The sequence below is a fragment of the Sciurus vulgaris genome, assembly GCF_902686455.1.
Source record: "Sciurus vulgaris genome assembly, chromosome: 1".
NCBI lineage: Eukaryota > Metazoa > Chordata > Mammalia > Rodentia > Sciuridae > Sciurus > Sciurus vulgaris.
The window spans coordinates 2,325,684-2,347,527 of NC_136461.1; the positions used below are offsets into that span (position 1 = coordinate 2,325,684).

The window sequence follows — 21,844 nt, forward strand, 5'->3', positions numbered from 1 at the left end:
GGCTGAAGTGATGCGTGGTTACTGATAAGCTAGGAGTCGGGCTCAAGCAGCTTTGGCTACTTTGTCTTTCGTTGTTTCACATGGCTGGGCATTAAAGAATACTTATGCTCTAATCGTTCCATACCAACTTCCTCAGTCCAAACATTCCTAAGTGGCATTCTGAAAGCCTGCCTTGTGGCCTCAGGAGAAAGCACAGCCCTGGCCACCAGGTGGACTGGGCACCTAGAAGCAGAGAGAGCACAGAGAGGCGAGGATGTTCTGGGGCTTCCCAGGCCGGTTCCAGATGGACCTGGGCCTCTCCTTGCAGCTGTGGGTACAGAGCAGGTCCAACAAGTGTCTGGAAGGAAGCCAGGGCCCCCTCCAGGGAGAGGTGGGCAGGAGCTGTGGAGGAGACGTCCTAAGACAGCCCTTCAACTGCTGGAAACAAGTGACTTGCAGTCCCGTTTACAGCATGGCAGGGAAGGATGGATGCAGAGCTGGGGACGTGGGCCCCAAGCATGCAGGAGACTTCCGTGTAGGTCGGCAGATGTGGAAGGTACTCCACGCCACAGACAAAATGGAGGCTTGGAGAGGGCTGTCCTGTGGCCAGGTGAGTGCAGGCCCATCAGGGTAAGTTCCTCCACAGTTCTTCCTTCAGGACGCTGCCAGTGCCGAGCAGCTGCAGCCCAGGCAAAGGCATGACTGGCCCACGGCAGGCAGGCCACCACCCAGGAGTTGGCGCGAGGTGTGAGCCCGAGGGGCCGTTTTCAGGATCTACTTTCCAGACTTCCTTCTTGACCTTTACTTCCTGTCCCAGTGGGGAGAAGTCCTGCAGATATGGCCTTGCTTTCCTATGATGACCTGGGCTGCAGGAAAGGCATGGTCATGTGCCCGTACCCACCTCTGCCGTCCTGGGGCCCCTGCAGCTGAGCCCATGTCCTGCGCAGGCTGACGTGTCGAAGGTTTAGGTGAGTTTTCCAGGCAGCATGGAGGGGATGCTCTGCTTGTGCTGGTCCTCCCTGAGCAGTGGCTTCTGGCGCGTGCTCCTCTCCTAACAGAAGGCAGGACCAGAGCTCAGCACGCAGGGCAGGGGGCCTGACTGTGGGGCTCTTTGGTCAGATTCACATACGTTGCCCTTGGACTGCCGAGACCTGGGCACGAGAGGCCTAGGACAGCAGGGACAGACAGGGCTGGAAGGTCCAGAAGAGTTTGAGGAGACGTGCCCAGTCCCAGGTGGAGAGGGCACGGAAGGCCCGTGTGTCACCGCTTTGTGTGTGTCCTGTTGGAGCTTTTGCTCAGGCCTCCCTTTGGGGTGGGGATCTTGCTTCCAGACTTTGCTCCTGAGCTGCCTGACTTGGTTCCTGTGGGGCCTTTACCTGCAGCACAAAAGACACAGACATGGGACTGCATTAGGACGGGGTTCATGCCTGTGGTGGCAGCGTGAGTGGCAGGAGGAACCCCTGCGCAGACCAGCTGAGGCCTGGGACAATGGGGTCTCCCAGCCTGGTGGTGCCAGCACAGTGGACATCAGCCACTCAGCAGAGGTCTGGGTGTGAGACGGCAGAGGTGGAACCTCGGGCTGCAGCAGCCTTGCCTCATCAGGCACCAGTCTGCTCGATGGAGAACTGGATGCGCTGTGGGCAGGTTGGGCAAGGCTGGAGGAGGGGTTGTGGGGGGCAGACTTTGTCCCTGATGAGCTGAGCTCAGTCTCTCCCCAGCTGTCATGTCCTGGGCTGCTTTCCTCCACCGTGGGATTTTGCCTCACCTCAGGCCCAGAGCAATGGAGTGGGCCATCTAGGGACTGAGACCTCTGAAACTTGAGCCCCATATAAACTTCCTGCTCTAAAATTGTTCCTGTCAGCTCTTTTGGTCACAGCAGCAAAAAAGCTGATGGAGACAGGTGCAGTGTGAGGAGCTGTGTGGGCCACAGACGCAGGTGTTCACTGGCAGCAGGAGAGGAAAGCGCCGTCTCGGGGGAGAGCAGACACGGCCAGGGCCAGAGGCAGAACAGGGCCAGTCATCTGCCCACCCCGTCGTTGTAAAAGCACGGCCCCAGGCACGAGCAGAGTAGCGGTGCAGCTGAGGCGAGTCTCCTGGCGGAGCGCCTGGGGCTCCACCACTCACTCGTAGGAGCGGGACAAGGATGACCTCTGCCACAGGAGGGCCGCGCAGGGGCCAGCGCACCACACCACCTACCCTACATGCCACACCTGCAGTAAGTGTGCAGGAGTCTCCGGCCTGGACGGTTTCCTAACCAAAGGTGTGTTTCTTATGAGGAATCCAAACCCAGAAACAAAGGGCTCAACTGGCGACTTTAAGACAATAGACAGCGGCTCTCCACGCGTCTACCTCTGTTTCCGAATCCTTTAGGTGGTCTTGTGCAAAGTGCCGAGGAGCAGCATGTCACCTACGAGTGCCTGGCCACTGTGGAGCAGTGTCTCTGGGGTCTGGGAAAAGCAGCCATGGTGGGTGGAGAGGGGCTTGGTTGCATGATTGGCCTGCTGCTCATTAAGGAACCAGAACATCAACCAGGGATGCTAATTCAAAAATCAGAGCTCTGAGGCCTGCGTGGGGCACAAACCTCACCTGGGAGTGGAGCCTGGGCCTTGTGCAGGATGTGTGTCTTGCGTAGGTTCCTCGTGCAGCCAGCGGGGCCCATCAGGTGCACCTTCCATGCCTGCAGTGAGAGAGGAGGCAGCAGCATGCCCACCTGGCCACCAGGACGACTCACTGTCCCTGACAACACCCCAGGCTCCTCCACCAGCAAGAGCTGCAAAGGTCCTTGTGCCCTGCCTGTGCCTGGCCTGGTCTGTGCTACCACAGGGGAGGCCTTCGTGAGAGCATGCAAGTGCACGTGGTCAGGAGTGGAAGCAGAGTGCCCTGCTGGAGCCCCACGCAGCAGGCACACTCCTAGGGGCAGCCCTGGGTCCTGCTGGGCTCCACTCTCCTCATCCTTGCTTCTCCTCAAGTCCCTGAAGAATGTGGTTTGGGGCTGGGATTTAGCTCAGTGGCAGAGAGCTTGCCTAGTATGTGCAAGGCCCTCAGTTTGGTCCTTGGCCCTGAAAATAGAAAAGAAGTGCTGTTTACATGGGCCTGGTTTTGAAATTTATGTAAACTTCCTCCACAGAGGATCCTGATTGCCTCCCTCCCTCAGGACGCCATGAGGGGTGCTGCTAGGGTGCAGAGCACATTTCTTCGGCCACACACACAGCCCTGCAGGTCTGGCCGTCCCAGTCTCTCCCCATGCTCCCTGCAGCATCTGTGCTAAGGTGCCTGTATAGTATTTTATATGTATTTTTGTGGCACTGAGGATGGAATACAGGGTCTGTGTGTGCCAGGAAAGTGGTCTTCCACTGACCTACTCCCTGCACCCCATGACCACCATCGTAAGACATGGCCACTGGTCACTCAACCCCATCTCACGGCAGTGACGGCCCCAGCCCACTCCGTCAGACCTTGCCCTGGTCTCTCCAGGCCCACAGACCTTCATGCGGCTAAAGCAAAGGTGCCTCTCATGCTCACCTGGCTGGTCAGCATCATGGGCACCTGGCCCACCCCTCCCCTGCTGACTTGGAGTGGCTGCATGCCAAACCCATGGGCAGGGCTTGGGGTCTGGGAGCTGGGAGAGGTGCTGGCGCTCAGTGGGCAGGAGAACAGGGTCTGGTTGGATGACCACAAGAAGAGATTCCTGCCAGAAGCTGGAGAAGCAGGCGCTTCCTAGCTCAGCCTGCAGCCTTGCCAACAGCAAGGAGAGCCAGCTCAGCCTGTCCCAACTGGCTCGGGGAGGCCAGGGTGGTAAGATCGCCTGCTCTTGCCACGGAGTGTGTGGCCACGTCACAGCACAGGCAGTTGGTGTGCGGACAGCAGGTGGAAGGCAGCAGTAGCTTCTGGCTGCCTTGTGGCCACTGCCAACCACACGGGCGGCACTGAGGCCAAGCACATGCTGGGGGAAGAGGCTTGAGGAAGGAGGCCGCTAGCTGCCTGCGGCAGACAATTGCCCGGAGGGACCATGGGAACCACAGGAACAGGTGAGTGAGGCAGCCGTCAGAACGAGGTTCCTGGGTTCCTCAGGCTGGAGAGAGTGCTTCTGCCTGCATGCAAGACCCACTCACAGTAGACAAAGGAAGGAAAGGGGCAGTGAGGGACAGGACAGCAGCCTCAGCCCTCTGTGCTCTCTGTGCCGCATGCCTGATTATATGGATTTGGGAGACACGTGTCTTACGTATATGTCTTGACTGCTGGAGGCACGATCAACTGGAGCTAAGCCAAGTGACCGAGGCCAGCAGACCCTACTCTTGTCACTTGTGGACTAGACTGAGTCCCAGCACCTCTCCCTGCGCTGGGTGGGAGGCTGCTGCTGCGGAGGCTGTCCTGCGTGCAGGGTGGGCAGAGCACAGGCACCACCAGCTGTGGCCTGACTGTCTCCAGGGTACTGGGAACGGGGCTCTCAGGAGGAAGGAGACAGATGCAAGGCAGAGAGGCTGAAGAGGGCCCTGGCAGGAGGGTGAGGAGCAGATGCTGGGGTCATCGAGCAGCCTGGACACAAGGACCTGCCCAGCAGCAGGGAGGGTGTGAGGGAGCCAGGCCTGGGGCAGAGAACCAGACAGGAGACATGCCTGAGGCTAGGAGGGTCAGACCAAAAACCTGGGGAGCCCAGGGAAGAGCAGCTGGTTGGCAGAGGCGAGGTCTCCAGTGCAGTGTCCAGACATGTCCGGACCAAGCAGCTGCCCTGACTTCCTATTTGGACACCTCTGAGCTACCCTGGAAGATGCCAGACTTGACTGCTTTAAGGAACTGAGGTGTGATTCCGCCTTCCTCGTGTGAAATCGAACCCCAGGTGACTGAGGACAGGTGTGGTTCAGTTGAAGAACGTTCGGCTACTGAGTGGAGGAGTGACAGAACCAGAGTACTCTGCCGCCTCCTGATGGAGAGCCTGTTGCGCCCGCCCCCAGCCAGGGACACCCCAGGACTCAGATTGCAGAGGCCCCAGAGGACGGGGGCCTCCTCTCTTCATTGGAGGGACTGTAAGGAGAGAGCAGCGGCGGCCACGTGAGTGCTGTGCCCTGGGTGCTGGCGCAGATGCGCTTCCCTGTGCAGCAGCCGGCCTGGTGCAGGGCCGGGAGCACAGACCCGCCCTGGGGCCGAGTCCAGAAAGCTCGGTGCCGGGATGCCAGGCGCTGTCTGGATCTGCTGATGACAGGCAGGGGAGTCCGTGGGCAGAGAGGAGACAGCTGGGGACAGTGCTCCCAGGGTGCCCCGCACGCCGCCTTGGCAGCGGCCAGGGCTATGCTCACCTCCATGCTGCTCACGCCCCGGGGGACACCTCTCACCTCTTCTCCAGGTGTGAAGTTCTCATGGCACAAAGGGCACCGGTTGGCCAGCTTCTCTGATTTGGCGGCTGAAAGGATGGAAATGGAAAAGACTGGGCTCCTTGCCACACTTGAAAGCAGGCAGAGGAATAGGACACAGGGGCTGCCTGCTTGCACAGGTGCCAGCCGTGCAGGCCCTGCCGGGGGCCGCTGGGCGAGGGCACTCACGGTGGCACGCCTTCATCTTTATGTGCTCGGGCAGCTCCTCTTTCGGCACAGCCTCGCTGCAGCGGTGGCACTTTCCAAACGCGTCCTTTTTGTCACATTCTGTCAGCAGATGCTCTGTCAGGCTGGAGATCTCGACCACCTGGACTCCGAGACACACAGGCGTGTGGCTGAGATGCTGAGTGTCCTGCCAGGGCCACCCGCAGGGCCGGTGCCTGGGTCCTGGCAGGATACCCGCAGGGCGGCTCCTGTGTCATCCCCAGGTGAAGGCAAGCCAGGGAGCCTCTGACCTTGGGTGCTTGTCCCACAGTGGGACTCTAGTCATCTGCTACACTTTGTAGGAACACTATGTCCCCCTTGCCATGTCCCCTGGGTACCGTTCGAGGTCACACTAAGGGGCAGGGATGGGAGGCTGCAGCTGGAGTGTGATGCTCCAGGGTGGAGCAGCTCAGTGGCTCAATGTGGCCCTGGCTCCTCAGCATTTCTTTCCTTCTCTGCAGCACTAGGGATTGGACCCAGGGGTGCTCTACATGATGGGCATCTGCCAGGGCCAGCCCCAGCCCCTTTTAAGATAGGATCTTGTTAAGTTGTCAGGCTGACCTTGAACTTGTGACTCTCCTACCTCAGCCTCCTGTTCTGGGGTCCAAGTCCCCAGAAGCTGGGTTGCAGGCATGTGCCGCCACAAGCCGCTTTTCTTGTGTGGGGAGAGGGGGTTGCTGGAGACTGACCCCAGGGCTCTGAGCAAGCCGAGCAGTGCCCTGCCACTGGGCTGTGCCCTAGCCCCCCAGCATTTCTAAGGATGTGCATAAACAGGGTGCCGTCACCGCTGACATCACCCTAAAACTCTGTGCAAGGGAACGCTGCTCACTGTGGGAGTCAGAGTCGGAGCTTCCAGAGGGAGGAGCAACAGCTCCGAGGGCAGATCCGCCCATCAGCTCCTCCCTGTGGGCCTGAGCGAGTCTCAGGGCGAAGGACAGAAGTCCACTGTCTACTTGGTTCTCTGTCTTTAAGAAGGAAAGCTAAATGCTGTGAATATGCCGAAAAACTGCTGTTTCTCCAGTGTCAAACGGCCTCACGGATCAGCGACATGCTGGACCCTGCCCTGAGCTTTAATGAGCCACTGTCTTCATGGTTTTTAGGGACTGGCTGATGACACTGACTGTTTTGTACTGTTTACAGATGGTAGTGCTCGGCTGTCTTAGCATGACCCCTGCTCTACGTGTGCCCTGTCCAGTCACACCAATGGCCACCATGACCTCTGGGGTACCCTGATGCAGACAGGCCCAAGCTACAAATGGCCCTACCAACAAAATCCAAAACAGAATTCCATTTGCAAGGGGCCCACAGAGGCCTCTGACTGCCATTCCCCTACCAAAGCCCCCGTCCAGCCTGAAGAAGCTAGAGCAGCCATCACCCAAGTCCCGAATGGCAGGTCAGAGAGACTTCTTCAGAGAGGGAATGAGTGTTGGAGCCAGAAAAATGATGGGCAGACAGGGTGGCGACCGCACCCAATGACGCCCGGGCAAAGCATCGGATGGGCCGGCAGTGTGTGACCAAGCACATGACATCCCAGCTGGACAGGGGTGTGATGGGCAGTGTCTCGGTCTGAGTGGACGGAGAAACTCCCCTCCCTAAAAGCCATCACCTCCAGCAACACCAGACAGACCCCTAGGCGGCAGCAACTCAGCCACAGCCAACCTGGGACCCCTCTCTGTAGGAGCTCTGCTGCTTCTGTTTCAAAAACAGTTACTTTACTTTCAGGAAAAGAAAAGGAGGGCCCACTGTAGAAGGAAGATGTCAGAACACGGCACAGAAGCGTGAGCCACACAGACGCGCGAGGCGGAAGAGTCCCCCTGCCCACAGGCCTCAGCTCAGACTGAGAACAGACCGGCTGCTGTCTGGTGGGCAGGAGACCAGAGGCCCTTCCCAGAAGAGGTGGCTGAGGGCTGAGCACCGGGCAGCACTGCGCCTCATACCACAGGGCACTGTGCTGGAGGCCGTCCTGTGTGTGTCTGGGCGGCCTCTCCCGTTGTGGCCTCTGCCTCCAGGGCCATGAGCTGGCATGGCCACCCCACGGCACTCCTTGGCCCAGCAGCCAGCAAGGAGTGCATGTGCTCTGATGCAGAGCAGCATCGTTAACAGGCGTCCCAAGCAGCCTGCACCGCGCTACAGCTGAGTGCTCAACACCCCCGGGCACTGGAGCCAGGGCACGGCAGAGCAGGACCGTCCACCTGCCACACGGCAGCATGCTGTGGGTCTCCACTCTCCTAAGGCCCCCGGGCAACACCGCCAGCTGGCCAGGTGGTGAATCAGGCAGTGCAACCTCTGGGAGGCCCGAAGGGCGGTGGCGACACCTAGAGCCTCTGACAGCCTGTGGCGCTGCGGGCGAGGCCCCGCGCAGGCCTCCACTGCTCCTCTCAGAGCTCTGCCTGGGACTATGAGGCCTGGGGCGACTGCGACGTGGCCTCCCAAAGCCTGACCTGTCTGCAGTGGTGGCATCTGGTCAGCATGAGGCAGTGCTTCCAGTAGTGGAGGTCCAGGCCTTCTTCAGTGAAGGACTCGCTCCTCTCCCCACAGAAAATGCACAGGCTAAAGGGCACAGGAGGAGCGCAGGTGAAGGCCCGGCCCTTGCTCAGGGAGGGACTCCTGATTCACCTCCACCCCAGGGCCTGGGCCCGCCATCCGAGGCAGTCCCTCTGTCCTGATCTGCAGTGGTCAGGGAACGAGCTCAGGGCCCCTCAGAGCGAAGTGTGCCAGGGTCGCTGCGCACACAGGAGAGACATCCCCCTCGGTCCCCTGCGCTCTGTCTTGGCCGCTGAGTGGTGAACAGCACTTGCAGCCACAGGACAGGCAAGGTGGTCTCGCCTGGCTCAGCTGGTGCTCGTCGGCTCAGGGCAATTTTCCAGGCTTTATAAGTCATGGAGAAGAGCCCACGGTCGACTGGTCACAGTGAGCCCAGGAGAAGGTGTCTCTCCATGGCTCCCAGGGGCTCCTCTGTGCCCCACTGGCAGGTCAGGGCAGTGACTCACTTGTCCAGGTAATGGTCACCAGGAGTTTCCTGAGCCTCAGGTGGGGCTGCTTTCCGTCCTTGAAGAAGTTAAGAGAGGACAAGTTAAAAGCTATTTGTAGAAATGCCTGAAGTTCAGTAGCAGTTTGTCAGGAAATGTGCTGCGTAAGAGGGCACAGACAAGGGGCGCGATGCATGCTGGGGCCCAGGGCCTCCAAGTGGGCGCCATGGTGCAGACACCTACCCTGGTTCTTGGGCTGCGAGGCATTGCTGTCCTTTTCCTAGGACACAAAACAGAAGGGTCAGGGATGAATCTGTGGTCGTTGTGGGCCATAGTCCACACTGTCTCCTCACTTGTGCACATTTGGAACAAAGACCAGCGCGAACCCGTGGGCCCGGGGGAGCCCCGTGGTGCAGCCACATGCACGAGGGCTGTAGTCCAGCATGGACAAGGCATGCTCCTGCCTGCCCCTGCCCTTGCCCCAGCTTGGGAAGTGCTGTGTGGCCCTTGCTTGCCTGCAGGGGGCTCCCTTACCCACTCCTGACCATGCCTCCTCACTGGCCCATGCTGCAGCAGGCGTCCTGCTGGTGGACGCACTCACCGCACCCGGAGCCCCCATCACCACCAACCTCCTGACTCGCTGACGCTCTCTTCTTAAAGGAAACTTTCCTTCAGCTTCAGGAACTTAATCACAACTAATTTAAATCCCATAAGCACAGCAGTTTGGAAGGAACGCATTCCTATCCAACCAAACACAACCCAGGCTCCCCATAGAGGACACCACCTGACCTAGAAGGTGACTCCAAATCTTCCTCTGCAATCTTCAGATTCAGGTGCACATTTCTACTTTGCCTCTGGAGGAGGCAGGGGGCTTTCTCCCTTCCTTGTCTCTTCCCTCCATTTTCCTGGCAGAGCAGAATATTCAATGTCTAATTCCATCTACCCAGCAGACTTTTTAAAAAAATTGACCCTGAACCAATTCACAAACAACAATAAAGGAAAAAGATCCCATCGCCTGCATAACTCACAAGCCAGTCAAGCATCTGCATCTGTCCCTCACCTGCATAACCCACAAGCCAGTCAAGAACCTGCGTCTGTCCATCACCTGCATAACCCACAAGCCTGTCAAGCACCTGCATCTGTCTACCACCTGCATAACCCACAAGCCTCTCAAGCACCTGTGTAACCCACAAGCCGGTCAAGCACCTTTGTCTGTATAGTAGTGGATTCCAACTGAAAAGCTCTGGCATAAGATAGACTGACTCTGCCAACCTGGACTTGGGTCTGCATCTCCTGCAGCACTGCCAGCTGCCCTTGCAGAACTTTGATTTCTTCTTTCTTCTGTTTTTCTGCTTCTTCTGTAGCTGCTCTCTTCTGTGCCTGGTTAAAAAAAAAAAAAAAAAAAAAAAAAAAAAAAAAAAAAAAAGAAAAGAAAAAAGAGAAAAAGAAAAAAAAAAATTTCCTTTTTGGGAAAACAGCTTTGTGGGGCAGTCTCAGATGTTGGGAGCCAACAGCACATAAATCACGTTTTTACACATCACAGGGTTCACTGAGACTAGTATGATGCAACTAAGTTCTCCAGGTCGATTGAATACATGGTCATTCATAGACACTGCCAACCACCGCTGTTCACAGTGAGGGAACGAGGCCTCCCACGTAGGAGTAGTGGGTCAGGCCCTGAGCCGGGAACGCAGCCTGAGCCCGGCCCTGTGCTTCCTGAGCACAGGGCCCCTCACATGGGTTATTCACTCATGTTCTAACCAATTTCCTAAAACACGCTCCGACCACACACACTTTCACGAAGGTTGTTAACTCACCTTCACTTCAGCATCTGTGGGCCTGCCATCTATCTTAGCAAATCCCTCAAAAAGAGTTTTGTAGAGAATGTTCCTGCGCGTGTTGCTGTCATCTGGAGGAAGGTACTCGAGGGTAAGAGCCTGGTGCTGTCTGTACATGTCCAGAATGATTCTGACCGCTGTCTCCCGAACCTCAAATACTCTGTGCTCTAGGGCGCTCACTGCAAACTGGAAGCAAAGAGGGGAGGTTTCTCTTGTTATGGGTCCTCACGATCTAAGTTAATTTTTTCCAGCATAAAAGAAATACAGGTTCATTATAAAAATTTGAAAAATAAAGAAAAAACAAACACAATGCCATATATCAAGATGGCAACTATTCTCATAGTTGATCTTGCACACAGAGTTAAACTCATGTTTGTTTATATTGTATTAATGTATTAAGAGGTATTCTTTTTAAGTTAAATCCTTCATCATTAGAACTATGTCCCCAGACCTTTTTAGTTTTGAGATAGGACCTTGCTGAGTTGCCCAGGCTAGCCTTGAACTTCCCATCCTCCTGCCTCAGCCTCCCGAGTAGCTGGGACTACAGGCACAAACCACTACGCCTAGCACCATAACCTTCATATTAAGTATTACAAAATATTTCAAATATGTTGAAGAGGAGAGAAACAAACCGCATGGCTCTCCCATCTAGATTTACCAATGCTTTAATTCTGCTGCCTGTTTTGGGCCTTTCTGTTTGTAATAAGTGCAGTGCTGTGGCTGCTGTGTGGTTCCTCCGGGTGCCTCTCAGGTCCCCTGGCTCCTCCTTGGAGGCGCCTGGTCCCCTGGCTCCTGTGTGTGCTGCTGAGGTGCTCAGGCTGAATGAGCATCTGTGCACACAGGTCTTTTGCTTGAAGGTCACAAATAGCACACATGCTTATTCCAGAACTCTCTCCTCCCGCCCAGTGCAGGTTTCCAGGCCCACACACACCACTCATCCCTGTCCCTTTCCTTCACTTCCATGGCTCTTGGTGTTGTGCATGTGAACGCAGCACACTGCACGTCTCCAGTCCCGGGCTGACGTTGACGTGTGTAGAAAAGCAGCGTCTCCCTGATGGTCCCTTGGGCACCCGGGCCTCCTCATGTCCACCAGGCCCAACCTGAGGCACACACTGTTGGGTTCCACCCCAGATCTTGTCATTGACCATCACCCCACGCGAGAAGGCCTGGCCTAAGGGTGCTGAGCTCCGGTCGTCACCGCTGCCTTTCCAGCGTACGTCTGTGCTCCTTCTCTGCCAGCCCTTCCGCCCTCAGCGCCTTCCGTCCACCCACCACCTGCTCCCCGTCCTCCCTCAGGCCTTCGCTGCCCTCTGATTCCAGCGGGAGTGTTCCTCCTCCACTGGTCGCTCCTGCACTTGTGGACACCCATGCTGACCCAGGTCCCCCTCCTTTGCACCACCAGACGGAGCCCCGTGTGACGGCAGGTGCCAGGATCCTGCTGCTGGAGGCCCTTCAGACTCGGCCGCACACGTCAGGATGCCCCAGACAGGACCACGGCAGTTCCTGACAGTCTAACAGACTTCCAGGTGATCCTTGTGGGCTCCCTTCTGACCTCCCCGAGCTCCCTGTAGGAGCAAGGTGTGGTCGATCCTGAGGCTGGCCACCTGCGCATGGTCTGATGCCTGTCCACTCCCGGACTCCCCTGCTGCTTCCCCACCTTACCTCTTACTGAATTTCTCGTCGTTTCCCTCCACCTGAACCAGAACCCACCACACCAGCTTGCTCTGCTCCTAGCACACAGTCTTACCACTGCTCGTCTCCTGGAGTCAGGCACCCAGTGGGAGCTCCCCACGATGCTCCGGGCACCCAGTGGGAGCTCCCCACGATGCTCCGGGCACCCAGTGGGAGCTCCCCACGATGCTCCGGGCACCCAGTGGGAGCTCCCCACGATGCTCCGGGCACCCAGTGGGAACTTTCCATAATGCTTTGGGCACCTTCCCCTACTCAGTGCCATGGAGGTGGCGTCACCCTCGAAGGACACTGAGTCCTCGAGTGACCGCAGGGAGCAGAGCTCCTCTGTCCTTGCAAACTGCGTCAACTTGCTCTGGGCTGGTGAACTGTGGGCATCTGTTGCTGCACCAGAGCCCTCTCCAGCAGAGCTGCAGCTGACCTGGAGTGGAGTGCTGCTGTGGGCAGGAGAGATGGCGGCACCACACCTTGCGGGGCAAAATGGCTGCTTGCGGTCTGTGACTCAGAAGGCAGATACAGGCCGACTGAGCTGGCAGCACAGAAGAAACAGAAGGGAGTGATTAGAGTATTGGTATGCTTGGGCTACAGCCAGGGGCCTCCGACAAGGCAAGAGACAGAGCTCAACTCAGCACAGGATGGGCAGTTTGAGCAAGAAGGGCCCATGGGCAGGCCTGGGTCTCTGGAGTGGTGTGGTGATCTGCTGTGTTCACAGGTGGTCGCAGTGTGCAGAGGAGCCTGCAGGCTAGGTGGAGGCTAAGTCCACTTTCCACAAGGCCTTTCAGACTGCTTCCCACCACAGACCAGCATCTGTACACACCACACACCATGGATGAGGGGCTGGTGCAGGAAGACAGTGGGGCCCTCACACGCTGGCATGAAACCACACATGCATTTGCTCGTCAAACACTGGCAGAAGCCTCCACGCTCAGGGCCACAGTGCTGGCATGTGGCACAAGGTGGCTCACCTTCATCACGTTGTCCACTGTGAAGCCCGTGCTCCCGGTGCCCAGGTCCCTCAGCAGCCGGGCCAGGAGGTCCATCTGACTCATGGCCAGATGAGCCGAGCAGTTGGCTTTTAAGGGCTGCACCAAGTAGGTTGGGATGATCTGGAGAGGCTTCACCTCCTCAAACAAGGCCACCTCCTGTGGAAAGCCAATAGGGTTGGTGGGCGCCTGCAGGAACGGCCCAAAGCCAAAGGGTTCTGTTTTCAGTGCTCCTCAATCTCAAGAAAAGGCTCCCTGATTTCTAAAATTCTAAAACAATTACAGTCTTGTATGGGGGGGCCATTATTTTGGTATTTCATGTCAACCAAGGGAGTAACAATGTATAATTCTCTGGTTAACACGATGAAACGAAGAAATGTATCATGATTATGTATTTAAATGTGGAAACAAACAGGGCTTTCTATGGCCAGAGTGTCTGTGATTTAATTAGCCACTGCAGAGAAACAAATCACCAAGCGTTTAAGCTGTGAGGAGGAGATCTGCTCGTCACCTCTTGGGTCCTGGCCTCTAGACTCAGCTCTCAGCTGGCCAGCACAAGTCTGTGTCCTTGGGCCATGAGTGGCTGCACAGACAGGAAAAGCAAACGCGCTTTCTCCAGCCAAGCATGGACGGCAAACCCCTCAGACAGCCAGGAGCTGCCCAGTTGTAAGGAGGCCCCAAGTCACCAGGGGGCCCGTGGAGTGCCCTTCACTCCCAATGTCCACTGTGGGTTGTCCTGCCAGGCTCAGTGGCCACGCCTGTAACCCCAGAGACTCAGGAGGCTGAGGAAGCCTGGGCAGTTAAGCGAGAGCCTGTCTCCAAGAACATTATGAATAAAAAGACTGAGGACGCAGGCCAGCGCAGAGCACCCTGCACAGAGGGCCACCACAAGTGGAAGATCCTAGCACCTCTCGACTGCTCAGAAATCAACACAGGACAGGGCGCAGCATGGAGGCGGAGGGGGAAGAGACGGAGGAGTTCTCGAGACCAGCAGTTCAGGCCAGCCTGGGCAACACAGCCAGACCCTCTCTCTCAAGGAAAACAGAAAACAAAAAACAAAACAAAAAAATCAAAAAACTCACAATAAGTAAGTAAAAAAAAAAAAAAAAAAAAAAGAACCGAAGTACAACATGCTCTCATTTCTGACCTGTTTTTGAAAGGTGACAAAACTTTCCGGATCCTGGGCTATGTTCACAAGGCAGGGTGGCAGTTCCACGTGGCTTAGTTTTACTTTCTTGTTAATATTATAGTGCTTACTTTTGCTTATTCATTTTCTCTGAAAATTTAAATTTCTTAATTGAAACTAGTTCTGGAGCTCCGGAGGTTTTAGAGAAAGGAAGAAAGCACTGGATTCCTTTCAAAGAAAGACGTGTACCCTCACAAGATCCTGCACAGCTGGCTGAGGTGCTCGCGGACTTTCCGAAGCCCTCGACTCAAGAAGCTCTAGGCCACACTAGGGAGGTGAAACCCTTCCCAGGCTTGGTGTGTGCCACACAGGCCTGCTCCCTGCGCCTCCTGCGTTTCCCACAGCAGCCCGCCTGGAGGAGGTGTGTTTGGTGCAGAAGTGTGTTCACTGCCCAGGGTTTCAAGTTCTATGGTAAAGTTCAGACCTGAATAAAATTTGAAGCCATGACGCGGAGGCGGGCGGAGGAATCTCCGGTTCTGGCAAGCACAACAGGAATGGTTCTGTCCACGCAGTGAGCTGTCTCAAGCTTACTCAGTTGATGTTTGGGAATATACTGAGTAATCATCATTTTCAATAATTTCAAAGAAGCCTGAAAGACCTAAGAAATGGAATAAAAACAGAGGAGCTGTTATAACTGGATCTTGCCAAGAGCAAACACAAAATCCACCATTACTAGTAAACGTGCAGGTCGCACTGAAAACCACACCGTTGTCTGAGGTGCTGAGGATGGAAGCCGACGCCCGCTCCCTAAGGACTGTGCCCTGAGCCTAGAAGCACCCTACCCCCCTTACTGTGCCGGGAGAGCTTGGGGACTCCCTGGACACCAGCCGTCCAATGCCCTGGTCCACAGGGCCAGCTTCGTACAGCCGCAGCCAGGGTCACGCGGTGGCGCTTGTTCTTAGGGTCATGTGGAGTCAGAAGACCACAACTCCAGAAATGAGACCACAAACCAAGTTTGCTGGCAGTGGCCAGTCAGCCTCTGCCCACGGCTGCTGGGGACTGTGGGAGAGCTGGCTGAGCCAGGGACAGCGATGATGAAGCAGGGGCGCCGTCTCAGACCTCACCTGCCCTTCATCTTGCGAGACAGCCTTCACTCCCAGTCACCTAGGTCAAAGGGCAGGCTGCCCCTCAGCTGCTCTGGTCTACTGTGGAGGGGCATGTCACCTGTGCCAGTAAGCTGAGACTCACCGAGGTCACAATGTCCTTCATGGCTTTTCTGACAAGAAAGACGGATGCTCTCAGTGTGTTCTTCACGTCTTCTTTCGGGGTACCAACAGGCACCTCCATCAGCCTTCTACACAGACCAAGCAGCGCGTCCTCTCGGCAGGACCAGGTCTTGGAATAGGCCCCGGCGACCTGCCAGGAACAGAGCCATGCTTGGTCTTGCTTCAGGAGGGACAGGTCCCATCACCTGCCTGCTTCCAGGACTGCACGATGCAGAAGCATGTGTGTGCGTGTAAAACTAAGGTCCTTTTCTGGCAACAAGCCCTTGGCAGAATGTGTGCATCTAGGGACAGTTTCTGGGGGGAAGGAAGGCCGTGCTAACACGGAGAGCACCACCAACCCAAGAGGCCCCTCGAGGAGGGGGCGGGCAGGCGAGGACAGCTGTGGGCCCTTCCCTGCCACCTGGCACTGTGATCAGCTGTGCTCCCAGGAGGGAGGTCTGCAAGCAGGAGGGATGGCCCTCTTTCATACATTGGAGGTCTCTGCCACGTCCGTGCAGGTTCTACGACTACTGATGAGCAGGAGGCTTTCCAGGGGAGGCTGTGGGAGGCCGTGGGCCCCTGCTCCTCCTGGTGCCTGGCCGCTGCCCTTCTCACCAAGGTCTCCCCGAGCACTTCGATTGCAGAGCCGGCTTCCCGCAGGGCCTTCTCACTCAGGGGCTCCGGCTCCCCTGACACGCCTCCTCTCCGCGCAGTGCTGAGGTCGGCCTCGCTCGTTTCTGGTTCTGCCAACACGTCTGCCTGCTGCTTGCGAGTGGCAGGGAGAGGTCGCTCGTCGTAGGGCAGGGTCTCCACCTGCAGGCCAGAGAACAGCACCCAGTGACCCTCCCACAGCCTCTGCTCTCACCGGGAGAGTGCGTGGTCCGAAAGGTAGTACTTTGCTCAACACCAGTATCAGATTAGAAGAACAGCAGACAGAGAGTAACTGGGAAAGTCGGATGAGCCCTCCTGACCCCTTCTCAGCTCGCCATAATGAAGCAGCACAGACTTGGCCAGTAGCAATTTTAGTTCAACTGATGTGGACATTGTGAAAGTAAAGCAAGGTACTACATTTTTTTCCTGACAAGATCGCTGATCTTTGCTTAGTTTACTGCTGAAAAGTAAGCACCAACCTGACTTTACTAACATGCTCACTATCCGATGGCTTTGGACTAACCCAGGCAGCCCAAGTCAAAGAATCTTCACACAGGCTTTCTGTGCAGTACTCAAGACCCTGGTCAGGCAGCTGCCTATTCCACTCACCCAATGCTCCCACGAATATCCATGGGCACCTAATGTGCACCAGGCACTGTTCTGCATGTGCCATGATACGGGAAGAAAAATGAACGAGACGGTCTCTGCCCTCACGGGCTTGCAGGCCCATGATCAAATGAGAAAGACCACAGCGGGGTTTCAGGCAGTTAAGTGACTAAGAGAGGAGAAAGAGGCAAGAACACTGACCCTGCAGTGGGCAAGGCTGCTGTCCACTGCTGGGGCTCACCAAGGCAGTGAGTGCGCGTGCGCAGTGGGCATGTGTCTTGCGTTCTGAAATCTGGTCTGAAGCGACCAAACACTGATGCAATAAGGGAAGGTGGCTGCGAGTGTGAAACTGAAGTAGTCAGAGCCTAGGGACAAGCAGAGACGTGGCACGCAGGCTCTGCAGTGGGCACTCTCTGGGACAAGCAGAGACGTGGCACGCAGGCTCTGCAGTGGGCACTCTCTGGGACAAGCAGAGACGTGGCACGCAGGCTCTGCAGTGGGCACTCTCTGGGACAAGCCAGAGACGTAGCACGCAGGCTCTGCAGTGGGCACTCTATGGGTCAAGCCAGAGACGTGGCACGTAGGCTCTGCAGTGGGTACTCTCTGGGTCAAGCCACTGCGACGTGGCACGCAGGCTCTGCAGTGGGCACTCTCTGGGTCAAGCCACTGAGACGTGGCATGCAGGCTCTGCAGTGGGCACTCTCTGGGTCAAGCCAGAGACGTGGCATGCAGGCTCTGCAGTGGGCACTCTCTGGGGCATGGCTGGTGCCAGAAGCCCCAAGAAGACCCTGATGACCCATCACACTGCCCCTCCCCGGTCCTGGCTGCTGCTCCCAGGCTGGCGTGTGTGACTATGGCTCATCTAACTGGGTAAACATGCGGACAGTGCTTGGAGCGGGACACTCCTCTCCCTCAGCTGGCACAGGTGCATGCAGGCTGCAGCCCGGGGGTGATGCTGGCCCAGAAGAAACCAGGTACTAAGGACACAGTTCAGCATTCAGCTGACTAACCCTGAGACCCGCAGAACCTCCTAAACGGCTAGTCACCAGAGCTAATAAGACCCCGGTGTCCTGTCACTCACAGCACAGAACGTTCTCACAGGCACAGGGGCCAGCACAGACTTTACCAGGTGTGAGGTGGCTCGCTGGTGTGACAGGCATTCTACTCTTTGATCGATGCTATAAGAAAGTTTGTGTCTTTACCCAGAAAGCAGAGGCTGAGAGGCAGGAGGATGTGGGAGAACACAGGCCAGGGGCGGGCCGGGAACTGGCCGTAGAGAACTGCAGATAGTTCCTCCCAGGGGCCTGGCTCCGTGGCTCCTGCTCCCGCTGGCTCTAGCCTCAGCCTTCAGTCCCCCCAGAACTTGGGCAGGAGGGGCGTGGCCACCTGGGGCGCTCCTGCTTCTCCTGCCCTGGATGCTCACCTGACCCAGCACGGGTCTTTGGTGAACACCTGTGGAATAAAGTCCCAGCATGGAACAGAGCTACCCACGTTGCTCCGTGGAGGCGGGCCTGCGGCGGGCAGCAGCTGGTCTGCTGCAGCGCGAGGAGGAGAAGGGGCGGGGGAACAGGACGCGGGCTTCTCCTGCAGGAAGGGGTCTGCACGCTGGTGTGCGGGTGCCGCTTCTTCTGGCTGTGGCAGGGCGGGCACAGGCTGCTGGTGGTGAGGACTGCTGAAAGGAACCAGGGGCTGGAGGGGCAAGTCCAAAGGCCTCCGCACCTGGAGGAAAGGAAGGGACATTGCATTTCAAGTGCCATGGCCGCCTGGAGCTGCCATCCATGCCCTGAGGAGCGACTGGAGGAAGGCTGTGCTGGGAGAGGGGCCTCAGCATGATGCAGTTCAAAGAAAAGCTCTGAGAACATGGCCACCGGCCCGGCCTGAGTCGGTGGCTTCCCTGCTGTGTTCTCCTCAGCTACGTGCTGAACACAGACCGCGGGCGCACCAGTCCCGCCATGGGCATGGGTTTGTGCCTGCACAAGCGGGCCTGTGGTAGGAGGCGCTGGGGTGAACCCGAGAGGCCTGTGCTCAGAACCAGGCTCTGCCATTCCGAGGGCCAAGTGATTCTGCACAACCATAAAGGGCAGAACCAACCTAGGTCACCACACCTGGGCACGGTGCCTGGGGTCTCAGACAGGGGGTCTCACTGCTCCCCTTCACCCAGCCCAGATGTGGAGGCAACAGCTGTCCAGCATTGGTCTGAGCTCAGCAGCCAGGAGGAGGGCCGGGTGAGAACTGGGCAGCCTGTGCTCCCACTGCCCCGAGTCTCGGGGCTCGGCTTCCTCGCCTGCTGGATGGGCGCCCACCTGCCGTGTGAGCTGTCAGTCAGAGGCAGGGCGCCTGCGTGAAACCCGCCTCCACCCGTGGGCGCACTTCCTCCTCACGGCCCGGCAGGTGGGAAAGCCCCATGCCCCACACAAACGTGAGAGCCGGGCTGGCAGGGAGAGGGACCCGCTGGCAAGTGTAGCGCCCACCCTCCGGCCCCAGTCACCCACCACCTCCTTGGCTGCGAGGCCTGCCTGTCTCAGCCACAGGCCCAACGCCCATTTACCACCACGTCACGGGGCCTGACCTCCAGCTGGCTGTGCAGGAGGCCGTGCAGCTCCAGCTGCTCGTACACCTGGGCGCGGTAGCTTGCCATCTGCTGCTTCTTCTCCTTGGCCAGGTCGTAGTCCTCCTTCTCTACCGCACAGCGCTTCTCCACCTCGTACCGCCCCAGGCGCTCACCCACCTGCAGCACAGGGCGTTTGTCTGTGGCTTCAAAACGGAGTGGCTCTCACCAGCCGCTCACAAGAGGACACCTGGAGAGGGGACACCTGGAGAGGGGACACCTGGAGAGGGGACACCTGGAGAGGGGACACCTGGAGAGGCGACACCTGCAGAGGGGACACCTGGAGAGGGGACACCTGGAGAGGCGACACCTGCAGAGGGGACACCTGCAGAGGGGACACCTGGAGAGGCGACACCTGCAGAGGGGACACCTGCAGAGGGGACACCTGCAGAGGGGACACCTGGAGAGGGGACACCTGGAGAGGCGACACCTGCAGAGGGGACACCTGGAGAGGGGACAACTGGAGAGGGGACACCTGCAGAGGGGACACCTGGAGAGGTGACACCTGCAGAGGCGACACCTGCAGAGGGGACAACTGGAGAGGGGACACCTGGAGAGGGGACACCTGCAGAGGGGACACCTGGAGAGGGGACACCTGGAGAGGCGACACCTGCAGAGGGGACACCTGGAGAGGGGACACCTGGAGAGGGGACACCTGCAGAGGGGACACCTGGAGAGGGGACACCTGGAGAGGGGACACCTGCAGAGGGGACACCTGGAGAGGCGACACCTGCAGAGGGGACACCTGCAGAGGGGACACCTGTAGAGGGGACACCTGGAGAGGCGACACCTGCAAAGGGGACACCTGCAGAGGGGACACCTGGAGAGGCGACACCTGCAGAGGGGACAACTGGAGAGGCGACACCTGGAGAGGGGACAACTGGAGAGGGGACACCTGCAGAGGGGACACCTGGAGAGGCGACACCTGCAGAGGGGACAACTGCAGAGGGGACAACTGGAGAGGGGACACCTGGAGAGGGGACAACTGGAGAGGGGACACCTGGAGAGGGGACACCTGGAGAGGCGACACCTGCAGAGGGGACAACTGCAGAGGGGACAACTGGAGAGGGGACACCTGCAGAGGGGACACCCGAAGAGGCGACACCTGCAGAGGGGACACCCGGAGAGGCGACACCTGCAGAGGGGACACCCGGAGAGGGGACACCTGCAGAGGGGACACCTGCAGAGGGGACACCTGGAGAGGTGACACCTGCAGAGGCGACACCTGCAGAGGGGACACCTGGAGAGGGGACACCTGGAGAGGGGACACCTGCAGAGGGGACAACTGCAGAGGGGACAACTGGAGAGGGGACACCTGGAGAGGGGACAACTGGAGAGGGGACACCTGGAGAGGGGACACCTGGAGAGGCGACACCTGCAGAGGGGACAACTGCAGAGGGGACACCTGGAGAGGCGACACCTGCAGAGGGGACAACTGGAGAGGGGACACCTGCAGAGGGGACACCTGGAAGGGGCTCAACAGAGGCGGAGACTGTGTAGGTCCTGTGCAGGGAGGGGTCAGCACAGAGATGTGGAAAGGCCACGTTATCTGCAACAGCAACGTTGCTTTGCTATCCTGGCTCCTGATAAAGCCAGAAATCCATCAGAGCTTCTGAGAGAGCATCCTCACCACCGCCGGCTGGGGCAAGGGTCCGGCTCTGCACAGTGGCAGCCAAGTGTATTTTCAAGGTGCTCCTCCCTCCTTAACTCTCCCTGGTGGAGAACTAGACCCCACCCCAACCCTCAGCTTGTAGGAACCCGCAGCTTTGTTAGAGCCAAGAGGCCTTCACAGGCACAGGCAAGGGCTCCCAGAGGCAGTACCTTCTGCAGGTCAGCGATAGCTTGCTTCAGTTTCTTGGCGTGATCATAGCGCTCCCTTTGGACAGCTTCCCGCTTCCTTTCGTCCAACTTGCGTATTATCTGCGCAACCTCAGGATCTTGGTACATGTCAAAAGCCAAGTCGTCCAATGGAGAGATATAGTCAGACCTCCTAGGAGAGAAGTGCATGTGTCAGGGCTTGCTTCTCTCCTGGGGATGCTGCTGTGGCAGGCAAGCCCTCGGCGCTCCATGCAGAGCAGCCTGTGGAGAAAGTGCCACCCACCGAGCCTGGCGTTTCCTGTGCCCCAGAGCCGAGGCCCAGAGAAGTCGTCCAGGGCCTTTCTGACTCAGCAGTGGCTGCCTCCTCCACCTGGCCTGGCTGCGGCCCTTGAAGATGGGAGGAGCTCTGTTGGAAGGTAGGCTGGCGCCCGGGGCAGACAGGCCCCAACAACGGACTCCAGATTTGTTCAAATGGTGCGAATGTTAATAACTTCCTGTGAGCAGACTCCAGGGATGAAAGTGAAATTACCCCCCAAAATCATGGACTAATGTGAAATTTCTATTAAAATTTAAAATGTCTGCCCCTTCTTTATTGGCAAGCTGCTGCCAGAGAAGAGGAACCGGTGCTGTTTTGAACTCCTGCTTTCTTTAGGCTGGAGAGCCTCTGGGATGGGGCCCTGTGCTCCAACGAGCACTGTGTAAATACTGTGTCCCACAAGACGCAGCAGGGCAAGAGCAG

The 21,844-nt window shown here is 57.8% G+C and overlaps 1 protein-coding gene across 2 annotated transcripts in view; it reads right to left on the reverse strand.

Annotated features, from left to right (window-relative positions):
• Positions 1–976: 976 nt before the first annotated feature.
• CEP104 (centrosomal protein 104) overlaps positions 977–21,844 on the reverse strand; it is a 28,894-nt gene continuing 8,026 nt past the window's right edge. The window contains exons 7-22 of one of the 2 annotated variants that reach the window (XM_079149040.1): positions 21,109–21,277; positions 19,249–19,407; positions 18,171–18,398; positions 16,038–16,235; positions 15,406–15,573; positions 14,642–14,815; positions 13,014–13,190; positions 10,339–10,545; positions 9,794–9,901; positions 8,765–8,801; positions 8,543–8,600; positions 7,994–8,102; positions 5,517–5,655; positions 5,310–5,377; positions 2,566–2,656; positions 977–1,355 (exon numbers count right to left, since the gene is read on the reverse strand). In XM_079149040.1, coding sequence (XP_079005166.1) covers positions 1,240–1,355; positions 2,566–2,656; positions 5,310–5,377; positions 5,517–5,655; positions 7,994–8,102; positions 8,543–8,600; positions 8,765–8,801; positions 9,794–9,901; positions 10,339–10,545; positions 13,014–13,190; positions 14,642–14,815; positions 15,406–15,573; positions 16,038–16,235; positions 18,171–18,398; positions 19,249–19,407; positions 21,109–21,277 — 2,206 coding nt within the window. In that variant the 3' untranslated portion in view covers positions 977–1,239. Of the gene's footprint in view, positions 1,356–2,565; positions 2,657–4,883; positions 5,167–5,309; positions 5,378–5,516; positions 5,656–7,993; positions 8,103–8,542; positions 8,601–8,764; positions 8,802–9,793; positions 9,902–10,338; positions 10,546–13,013; positions 13,191–14,641; positions 14,816–15,405; positions 15,574–16,037; positions 16,236–18,170; positions 18,399–19,248; positions 19,408–21,108; positions 21,278–21,844 lie in introns of those variants that run through there. The other variant, XM_079149041.1, reaches the window with a different exon arrangement.